Source organism: Xyrauchen texanus, chromosome 14 (genome assembly GCF_025860055.1).
Source record: "Xyrauchen texanus isolate HMW12.3.18 chromosome 14, RBS_HiC_50CHRs, whole genome shotgun sequence".
Lineage (NCBI taxonomy): Eukaryota > Metazoa > Chordata > Actinopteri > Cypriniformes > Catostomidae > Xyrauchen > Xyrauchen texanus.
In genome coordinates, this window is record NC_068289.1 from 32,819,133 (window position 1) to 32,831,173 (window position 12,041).

The 12,041-nt window shown below is 40.5% G+C and overlaps 1 protein-coding gene across 2 annotated transcripts in view; it reads right to left on the bottom strand.

The window, feature by feature from the left end:
* Positions 1-9,663: 9,663 nt before the first annotated feature.
* ncam2 (neural cell adhesion molecule 2) overlaps positions 9,664-12,041 on the bottom strand; it is a 399,400-nt gene continuing 397,022 nt past the window's right edge. For both annotated transcript variants that reach the window (XM_052141957.1, XM_052141956.1), the window contains exon 17: positions 9,664-11,544. In XM_052141957.1, the coding sequence (XP_051997917.1) occupies positions 11,430-11,544 (115 nt within the window). In that variant the 3' untranslated portion in view covers positions 9,664-11,429. The remainder of the gene's footprint in view (positions 11,545-12,041) is intronic.

Here is a 12,041-nt window from a genome sequence, read left to right on the forward strand (position 1 = left end):
TTGCATGAACTGTCTGCATTGTTTAGCACCCAATTCGGGTAATGGTGTAAACACGTCCACAAATGTTCCAGATCTTGCAGGCCAGTTCAGAGTTATAGATCGTGAAGGAGGCAGCAGACTACAGCATACTTTGCTGGGACTGTACAGCACAAGTCCATCAATGTGATCCAGCCACCTGAATCAGTACTTTAAAATGCACAAAGTATGCTCGACTACACCCTGCTTCAGGATCTATACCGGTAATAACTCTCTTATCCATCATTTGATCAATAACTTCTGCCATGATCACAAGAAATGTCAGAGTTTTCATTAAATTCACAGTTTACAACTTGTAATTACAAGTTCTGCGAAGACATGAACAGTTAAATAGCAATCTTATAATTACAGTAATTCCGGCATGATTTGATCACATCATAAGTCTAGCGGAAGTTCTATAATGGCTAACATCACAACATCTCCAATATAAATATTATATAATATATTCTTGGTTTATTGATTCATGGTCAGTAGGTGAGAGTGAGGTATACACACAGAGAGAGAGAGAGAGAGAGAGAGAGAGAGAGACATGGATGAATACATAGAGGAAGAGAAAGAGGCAGAGGAGACTAACCCATCTGTTTGGAAGAGCTGTGATTTTGCTGTGGCTAATGCTCTCATCCTCGCAGCCTGTGATGCATTAACTGCACAAAGCCCATGACACACCTCTCCATCTCTTTAATTATTAAGCATTTATCTCCGTATTTTCCTTATGCACGCCTTATCACAGGTGAGGAGGCGCACCAAACAAACCACAACATCATGGGAGATTCTAAGGCTTACTGCAGGATTTGCTCACTGAAGTCTGCAAGGACACTTGCGATGCTTCACATGTTCACTGCTTTCGGAGTATGCAAGGGCGTGTGTGTCATCAAGTGTGGTAAACTTCATACATATAACTGTGGGGTCCAAAAGTCTTAAACCACTTGTAAAAAGTGTTGGTCCCCCTCGTGCTACCAAAAACAGCATCAACCCGCATCTCAGAATGGCAGTTATCTGAGTTACGGCAGATTTTGTCAGTTCAAACCAGTCTGGCCATTCTCTGTTGACCTCTCTCAACAATGTATTTCCATCCGTAGAACTACCCCTCACTGGATTTTTTGTTTTATTTTTGGCACCATTCAGAGCAAGTTCTAGAGACTGTTGTGTGTTAAAATCCCAGGAGATCAGCAGTTACAGAAATACTCATACCAGACCGTCTGGCACCTACAATCAACAATTTTAATAACTGAATATGAATATTCCCATCAGTCTTTTCAAACTGAACAGTTGAATAAACACTCATAACCATGAATTTTTTTGCCGGTAGAGAAGAAATACATTAAGTAAATTCTGGGTCAAAAAAGTTTATATATATTTTGTATATTAGAAATAAAATACCATAGATACCATACCACAGAATTGATGTACTGGCTTCTACCCAGTGAACCCACAGCGGTTTTATCATTATTGCTATCATCCGTCATTATGTTTAGTCATTCCCACCGATTCCCACTGACAGTAATAAGCCATTCTATCATACTGCTGTGAAAATGGGGCAAACCACAAAGTCCCCACTTGCTTACTGCTTCATTGTGGTGCCATTTCTTGGCCTGCTCTCTCATTTAAATGCTAAAATCTCTTAATCACCACCTTTGGCAGCACAAGACCAAAGTAACTTAAAATAATATATTTTCAATTACAAAGAATTTAAATGTTCTTAATGACTGTAAACCATCAATTTACAACCCAGGTATCTGTTTGTTTCTTATTAGGCTAATTACACCAGGCAAGAGTTTAATTAGAACAACAGCAAACACATTTAAAACAGCAGTAAAAGCAGACCGAATTGTGATAGCTGAATGGGATTTACTTAGTGCTTTATCCAGGCTGTTATTGAGAACTCCCTTAAGGCATGTCTGTGGCTGAAACACATTAGAAACAGAAGCAATAATCCAATCCAATCCAATCCAAATAAACATTGTAATCTTACTCTAATACCCCTACTGACACAGAGAGCTGAGAGAATAGAATGGAGATATCTTGTCAGTAGTCATGTAATTAACAGAAACAATGTCAGGGTACTTCACATTCAGAAAATATACTAATATATATATATATATATTAGTATATATAGTATATATTACATATAGTTGAAGTCAGAAGTTTACATGCACTTAGGTTGAAGTCATTATTTAACAACTCAGATTTAAAATCTTATATTAGCAAACTACGGTTTTGTCAAGCCATTTAGGACATCTACTTTGTGCATGACACAAGTAATTTTCCAACAATTATTTACATACAGATTGTTTCACTTTTAATTGACTATCACAATTCCAGTGGGTAAGAAGTTTACATGCACTAAGTTAACTGTGCCTTAAATCAGCTTGGAAAATTCCACAAAATTATGTCAAGACTTTAAACAATTAGCTTCTGATAGGAGGTGTAAGGCCTACCATCAAACTCAGTGCCTCTTTGCTTGACATCATGGGAAAATCAAAAGAAATCAGCCAAGACCTCAGAAAGTAATTGTGGACCTCCACAAGTCTGATTCGTCCTTGGGAGCAATTTCCAAATGTCTGAAGGTACCACGTCCATCTGAACAAACAATAGTATGCAAGTATAAACCCCATGGGACCATGCAGCCATTATACCACTCAGGAAGTCTCCGAGGGATTAATGTAGTTTGGTACGAAAAGTGCAAATCTATCCCAGAACAACAGCAAAGGACCTTGTGAAGATGCTAAGGAAACAGGTAGACACTTATCTATATCCACAGTAAAAAGAGAGCTACTTTGACATAACCTGAAAGGCTACTCAGCAAGGAAGAAACCACTGCTCCACAACTGCCATAAAAAATCCAGACAATAGTTTGCATGTGCACATGGGGACAAAGATCTTACTATTTGGAGAAATGCCCTTTGGTCTGATGAAACAAAAATTGAACCGTTTAGCCATAATGACCATCTTTATGTTTGGAGGAAAAAGGGTGAGGCTTACAAGCCAAAGAACACCATCCCACCCGTGAAGCAAGGGGGTGGCAGCTTCGTGTTGTGGGGGTGCTTTGCTGCAGGAGGGACTGGTGCACTTCACAAAATAGATGGTATCATGAGGAAGGAAAATTATGTGGATATATTGACACAACATCTCAAAACATTTCATGATAAAGCTCACAAATGAGTCTTCGAAATGAAAAATGACCCAAAGCATACCTCCAAAAGTTGTGCCAAAATGCTTAAGGAAAACAGTCAAGGTATTGGAGTGGCCATCTCAAAGCCCTGATCTAAATCCGATAGCAAATTTGTAGGCAGAAATGTAAAAGTGTGTGAGAGCAAAGAGGTCTACAAACCTGACTAAGTTACACCTGTTCTGTCTGGAGGAATGAGCAAAATTCCAGCAACCTGTTGTGAGAAGCTTGTGAAAGGCTACCCAAAACATCTATGACAGTAGGTGGTAGATCAGCTAGATCTAGGAAGTACCCGGCAAAACTGCACCCGCTGCCATCCCCGGATCACCTCCATCGCCAGCCACGTTGTCCTCAATCCTGTGGGAAGAAGGAGTGATGCGGGGGGCTTGAGTGGCGTTCCTTCGGTTGAAGGAAATCCGCGACCGCAACGTTGCCATGGTCATGTTCTCGCAGTGAGAACCTGAACCATCCACAAACGCTGCCTCGGTGTGATCGCAGCCCAGACTCACGAGACAGCGCCTGTGGCCGTCAGAAGCGGAGAGCACTCTACCGCATCCAGGAACTACACAGGGGCGGAAAGGCATCTTTACAAAGACGCGTCCTGAAAAAGACGTTCAACGCCGCTGTGTATTGCTCTTTTAAGACGAAAAAACTCTTTTAGAGAAAATCACCCTTTTATAAACTCTTTTAAGTTTGCACTGTCGAAGCACCCAGGGGCAAACTGCACTGCCATGCAGAGAAGGAGAAAGCCGCTGATGTGCGCCCTGGATCCAACAGCATATTTGACCAGAGGTAAGAGGAACAGGTGTGTGACTTGCAGCTCGCTGCATACACGACCATCGGCTCCGAAGAAAATTTCTGAATGAAACAGACACATTTCCCCGCCTTTATACCCATATGTCCGGGGGCGGGACATGCAAATTCTGTCCGCCAACTTCTCATTGGCCTTTTTTCATAAATCAGAGGTATATTTGGTGCTCAAGAGAGACCCCTAGTGTCGCTTCTTCGACACAACGTCGAAGTGAGCGACAGACGGGGAACAATAGTGTGCTAATATTAAATCTGTGGAGTGGTACAATTATTGTTTTTTTTATTACTTCAACCTAAGAATATGTAAACTTCTGATTTCAACTGTATACACAGAAGCACAATTTAGCACTTATAGTTGAAAACTCGCAGTTCTCTATGTTTTTTTTAATTAAGTGTTCTAAATCTGACATCAGCTCCCGATGCATTATGCAATAGTAAAGTGCAAGAGAATGCAAACTTTAAAATCTTGCCGGAAATAGTAGGTCATCCAGGTATTTGTGACTCTGTGATCCCTAGATCTCTAGGACTTGCAGGACTCCTTAATGGAAAAGTGGAAGGTTTCTTTCAAACATGGTCAGGAATGAGATTTACACTCTCCTTCTCTGATCTTGTGCTCTCCATTTCCACAAGTCACTGACTAAAAGACAAGGAGAGAAATTTTAAAGCAGCATACAACATACTACACACATAACATAAGAGCCAAATTTGGAACACTCTACATAGACAGAAACTGTGGAAATAGTGCTCCTCAAGCAAAGCTCATGATATATTTGACTCACAGTTAACTTCAATAGAGGAGTTGAAAGCTAATACCATTAAATTCGAATAAGCATAAAACAGTCTACATTGACGAACCAAAACATTATGACCACCTGCCTAAAATGCTGTTGGTCCTTCACGCTACGCAAGTATGCATTTCCCCCAGTGAGCCTTCTTACACAGGTGCTGTGCAAGGTCAGGGAGGACGAGGAACAAGTCACACTAGTGGCTCCCTATTGGCCCAACCGGGCCTGGTTCTCATACCTCGTGTTCCTCGTGACAGCCCCTCCCTGGCAAATTCCCCTGAGGAAGGACCTTCTTTCTCAGGGGCAGGGCACACTCTGGCATCCGCATCCAGACCTCTGGAAACTTCATGTCTGGTCCCTGGACGGGACGCGGAAGATCTAGCTGGTCTACCACCTACCATCGTAGACATGATCAACCAAGCCAGACCCCTTTCTACCAGGCAGCTTTACGCCCAGAAGTGGCGCTTGTTCGCAGATTGGGTAATCTCCGTGAGCAGTTAGGTCAGTGCTCTTATTCCTACAAGAGAGGCTGGAGGGGAGGCTGTCCCCTTCTACCCTAAAGGTGTATGTCGCTGCTATCGCGGCTCACCACAACGCAGTAGACGGCAAGTCCCTTGGTAAGCACGACTTAATCATCAGGTTCCTAAGAGGCGCCCGGAGGCTGAATCCCTCCCAGCCAAGCTTGTTCCCCTCCTGGGACCTCTCGGTAGTCCTCGCAGGCCTCCAGAGACCTCAATTCGAGCCGCTAGAATCAGTTGGACTCAGGGCCCTCTCTCTTAAGACTGCCCTGCTGATCACGCTCGCTTCCATCAAGAGGGTCGGGGACTTGCGACCAGGCTATGTGCCCAAGGTTCCTACCACGCCCTACAGAGACCAGTTAGTGAACCTGCAAGCGCTACTCCGGGAGGAGGCAGACACAGCCCCTTCGTTGCTGTGTCCGGTACGTGCTTTGCTTACCTACCTGGACCGCACGCAGAGCTTTAGACACTCTGAGCAGCTCTTTGTATGCTTTGGGGGATAGCGGAAAGGAAATGCTGTCTCCAAACAGAGGCTTTCCCACTGGGTAGTAGATGCCATTTCATTGGCTTATCACACTCAGGCTGTGCCCCCCCCTTGCGGGTCCGAGGTCACTCGACAAGGAGCATTGCGTCCTTATGGGCACTGGCCAAAGGTACCTCCCTGGCAGACATTTGTAGAGCAGCGGGTTGGGTGACACCCAACACCTTTACGAGATACTACAATCTCAGGGTTGAGTCAGTTTCATCCCGTGTTTTCTCAGCTCCGAGCGGAGTATGCAAATACTGACTGCCAACTTCTCATTGGCCTTTTTTCATAGATCAGAGGTATATTCGGTGCTCAAGAGAGACCCCTAGTGTCGCTTCTATGACACAACGTCTCGTTCCCTCCATCAGGGAACGGAGGTTACATCCGTAACCTAGACGTTTCTATTACTGTTTCACGATGGGTAAAGTTTTCTGCTTAAATAAGCAACAGGATGCCCCTAGTCTCACCTCAGAGACATTGGTCTGAAGCACAAATGTCTTTTCAAAATCAGGACTAAACAAGACAGGATCATTCATAAAAGCATCCCGCAGATCCTGGAAAGCTTGCCTAGAACACTGTAAGATCTGAATCTTCCAGAATCTGATTAGGGCATAACTTATTTATTAAGTCTGCTCTGGTGGCAAAATGAGGTATAAACCTCCGGTACCACTCTGCTAAGCCCAGGAAAGACCTAAACAGTTTTTTTCATAACGGCAAGTGAACAGGTCTGAATGGCATGAATCTTTTGGACTTGGGGTTTTAATACACCATTACCCAATACATAGCCCAAATACTCTGTCTCCCCCTTTGCCAAAGAAGACCTTGCCGGATTGATAATCAATCCAGCCTCTTTAATTTGCTGAAACACTGTTGCAAGATTGTGAAGATGCATTTCCCCAATTAGCACAAAATATAACTACATCATTGAGATAAGCTGCTGTAAAGTCTTCCAGGTCATGCAAAACAGCATTCATTAACCTTTGAAAGGTAGGGGGAGCCCCATGTAAATCAAAAGGAAGGACGCAAAACTACATAAGGCTCGTAGGGGTATGGAAAACAATCAATTCTTGATACTCAGTGGGCTAGCGTCTCAACACTGCTGCCCATTATGGTACCATCACACTTGAAGGTTTAGCAATGCACTGCCCCCTTTCTGGAAAAATCACACCGCTGCCACCATTTTTCCTCTTTGCATATATATATATATATATATATATATATATATATATAGGTTAATGAATGCTGTTTTGCATGACCTGGAAGACTTTACAGCAGCTTATCTCAATGATGTAGTTATATTTTGTGCTAATTGGGGAAATGCATCTTCACAATCTTGCAACAGTGTTTCAGCAAATTAAAGAGGCTGGATTGATTATATATATATATATATATATATATATATATATATATATATATATATATATATATATATATATATATATATTGGGAAAACATGCATACAAAGGAGAAAAACAAACTGCAATAGAGTTGCTAAAACCTTTGACCCACTGTTTTACCCTCAGAGGTGAAAAATCATCAACAAAACACAATATAAATACATAAATAAACAAACTCTTAACAATTAACATAAAAACATAAAATTATTTAACATAAAATACAGAAAATAGCACATACATTATAAACAACCACATCTAACATTAACAATACATATACTATAAACAGTGATTGCTCCTCAACAGAAGGCCTAATTGACCTAGTGCAGCATTACACATAATTCCATGATTACTGTATAAAACAGGAAACAGAAAGGTTGCACATTCTGTTAAAACCAACCCCCAGAACCATGCTGCAGTCATGAACACAGAGAGAGGTAAGAAGAAAATCAAACAAACTTCAAATTAATAATGCAAATGAAAAACTCTTGCCAAATGTGCACCATTAGACAACCTTTGAAGACCAAAAGACAAGTGCATATAATACCATTTATAATAATTTAAAGGGGTCATGACATGAGAAACCAAATTTGCCTTGATCTTTTGGTATATAAGAGGTCTTTGTATCATTAAAACGTCCTGCAAGTTTAATATTTTAAGACGTCCTCCCCATTCTAAACGAATCATTTATTTAATCAAGCTCAAAATACAGCTCGTTCTGGATTCATGGTTAGAAGTGGCGTGTCGGTTAGAAGTGGCGTACCAGCGTTTGCATATGACCGCCTCCAGCACAAGATAACTACGCTTTAAGCGCCAAGACAACTCACGCTCATTTACGTATCGCCGTCGCCTCACAAGTGTTCAGTCGATGGACAGCGAGCTCTGACAGAGACTACTTGTGCACAGGAAAATTACGATGCCACACAGATGTGCTGTTCCTGGCTGTGGTCAAACAAAACCTCTGAATAAGCTGCCGAAAGATCCAGGCGTCAGGGAAAAATGGATGCAGTTTATTTTTTGCGGGCGTCCCAGTCACGGCAGTGTTAACTTAAGCGTTTGTTCTGTACATTTTAAGGATGACTGTTTTGAGAACAAATCTCAATATGATGCTGGCTTTGCCAGAAAACTGTTGCTCAAAGATAAGTCCGTGCCGACTATTCTGGGAACAACGACGGCGCTAAACTGTAAGTAATCTATTTTAAACTTTAAACTACTTTTTAAAGCGCAATTTCATTCATTATGAATAATCACAGTGTTTTTACTTAGTTTACTTGCATATTGTTCTGGCTGGGAGCGTCAATAATTGATACATAGGCACTGGCGTCAGCCAATCATAACAGTGGGCGTTAACACTGAAGTCTTAAATGGAAAACGCCCCCAAAACAGACTGTTTGAATCAGAGGATGAGAAACAGGGTGGGAAAAGGTCATAAATCACTAGATTTTAAAAGTTTTTCTTAAAAAAAAATATATTAATACTATAATTGCACCTAAGGGAACATAATAATACAATAAAAAAAACCCATGTCATGACCCCTTTAACATATAATTTGGGCATGTAGGACTCAAAGGCAACCCATCACATCATCACACAGATTGAACTCTTTTTTTTTTTTTTTTTTTCGGGGTAGTTGGAGTCCGTCAGTGCAGCCTCAGTTTAGCGGTGTACTGGCAACATGCCTCATCAAACCAATGAGAGTAGCAGAATTGGGGCACCGGAGAACTGGCAGAAATGACACGCTATTGGGAGCAAATACAGCTGTGCTGAGCCCAACAGAATGCAGGGATCATGGGAAGTGTTTTTTAAATTGATTAATTAAAACACACCAAGTAATTAATTAGATTATAATTTTTAATACATTTTTATATTTATATTTTATATCGCAATGGTGTCTTACAGGGCAGTATCATTATACAGCACCATTATACTGCCTACCTTTTGGAAAAGCATTTCAGGAGTGTGCCTATTGTGCCTTAAAATGCAGCCTACTGTACAGTATATAGGCAGCTCACAAGATTTCAAAACCGGGCCAAGGACTTCAGTTCAGTAACTTGATAATCCACAATGCTTTCTCTTCGGCTTCACCATACACAATAAAAACATCAGCACATCACATAAAACATAAACAAAAATGATCCATTAAAAGTATACCCTCTTTTGACATATTCAAATACCTACCCACATATTTACCCTGCATTTGTCACAAATTATACCTGATAAACATTCTTGATAGCCCGTGGTTGCCTAAAACTCCTCCCTGAGTGTAATAACTAAAAGTGACTAAAAGTGTAAGATAGAGAGGATGGGTAAGATAGTCTATAATCCCCAAACTTGTCTATATGTAATGTGATTTGTAATTAAAATGTGTACAATGCTTTAAAAAGTAAAATAGAGTCCTTATAGCATAAACTTTTATAGTCTGATACTTTATTTACAGAAGAAAAATTACATTGGATTACAAGAATTTCACAATTACAGTTGGGCTGATGGAGTGCTCCCTTTGGATTGTTGAAAATAAACGGGCAACATTCCAAAATGTTCTATTGCACTGAGTATTGAGAGCCTGATGTCTATGAAACACAATGCTGAAATAATGCAAAGAGTTGTTTGGAGAAATGTTTTGGCCCATACCAAAGTGACAATGTTATGCTGAACATGAACAACATGGTATGAATACTTCTTACTCAAACTGTGACTGGGCATGCTTCTTAAGCGTATACCATTTCCATCTTATTGCAACACTAAAATCAAACCTGCGGACCCCTGATCTATCATACAGTCTTTTAAGCTTTTTCTTCCAGTGCTGACAAAATGGGCCAGGTTTGATCACTAAAACACAGCTCATATTATAGCTAACACCTGTGTGATACATCTGAGCCCATCTTTGGAAAAGTGCTCATTCCTTTCTCTACAGTAGCTCTTGGTGATACTGTACATCAGTTATACAGAACATCATTACATTGATTTTTTAAAAACTGCCTATTTTGTTGTGGCAAAAAACGCAACCTGTAATCTTAACTGTAATATTAATTGAAGGTTAACAGAACCTTCAATTAATATTTATTTTTCCATCTTTTAAAATGTTCCAAAGAAACAAGTATATTTATTTACACCGGTGCACTTGAATAGGTATGTCTCATATTTTCGTAAACCTATATTTCACTTCTGACTTGGAAACCCCCATGCTTGCTAGCAGGCACACTCACTCAAAAACAATGTGCTCACGCCCATAAGCAACCCACATACAGACAATGTCACAAACTTTCAACTTTTTTCCCCAGAATGTCTCAACATGAAAGTAAGTCACATACTATGTTCCTTTGATTCTGATGAAACGTGTCAAAAACAAGGTGTATTTCATCAACAGACATATTCTCATCCACAAAAACACTTGTAATCTATGAGAAATTTGTCAAGTTAAAGGCCAAAGAGTTGGGCCTGCATTAGTGCTAAATACCAGGACCACACATGTACCCTACTCAGATTGAGATAAAGAGTGACTGATCCTCTCTCGGCTGAGCATTCTGTAATTTATTGGACATTTGGGTGAAAGAGATAGATAGAAAGGCTAGAACATAAACACATTACAGTTACCCAAAACAACAACACACAGACAGCAAAAGAGGTGAGGTGTGTCCACGCATACAATTTTGACTGTGATATGACACATTCTGTATTTTTGCATTAAAAGCTACTGTATGTGTATGCACAATCACACTGGAAAAGTGCTACGGTTGGATTCCAAAGAAAGAGCGTGAGAAAGAGCAAGACAAAAAGACAGAGAGATAGAGGGAGCGAGAGAGAGAGAGAGAGAGAGAGAGAGAGAGAGAGAGAGAGAGAGTGAGAGAGAGAGAGAGAGAGAGAGTGGAGCTTAGGCGTAGACTCAACCTCTTTAAGTATCAAAGAATCAGACGCAAAGCAACAGCAAAACAAAACAAAACAAAAAACAAAACCAAGCGAGAACAAGCACAAATAAACAGGTGCCTGTCTGTTGAGTGGCAACCCCCAAAACATTTTTTTCACAAAGCAGTTATCATGTGGCCTCTTCTGATACCCTGAAAAGGAGCCTCAAACAAGGGATCTTACAATTGGTTGGCATGTTCTTGCTTGTGTTCTCATTATTTTGCTTGCTGTTGATCTCAGGGTGGCTCACTTTGCATGTTCTTTTAGTGTACAGCAGGGCCCTCATTATTATGCTTTGCTATCCTCCTGCATCATGTGTAGGCTGTTGTCACCATGAACTTTGATCTCGATCGTGTCCGGCTTCAGCATCTCCTTGCCATTTTCCTCTTTAAGTGGCAATTTGCTGCGGGACGGGAACAGAGGGGAGGTAAATGCTATACCCACTATAATACACATTTTATTAAAAAGCATATTTTCCATGTAATTCAATTAACAACAGGTGTAGAATATTATGGGTTCATTGTGCTGTGCCGACTTGAAAGGAGACTTGAAATAAAAATTTACCCTCTTTGCTTTCTTCCTGTCCCACTGACAAGATCTGCTAGACCACCATGAATTTCCATGCTGGTCCAGTCTGGTTTATACCGGTAAATTATATTTTGGTGCATGTCAGGACATCAGGTTTCCAACAGTCATGGAAAAACTTTAAATATCAAGGAAAATTTAAATAGGGTCATGAAAGTTAAAATAGTCAGGGAAATTTCTATGGAGAATATATTTTATTCTAGTTATGCTCTGCTCTAAAATGTTTAATAGGCTATACATTTATCTTTTTGAGTGCAAGCTCTATAAAATAATTTTTGTTAACACTTTACAATAACTTTCATTAATACATCAATA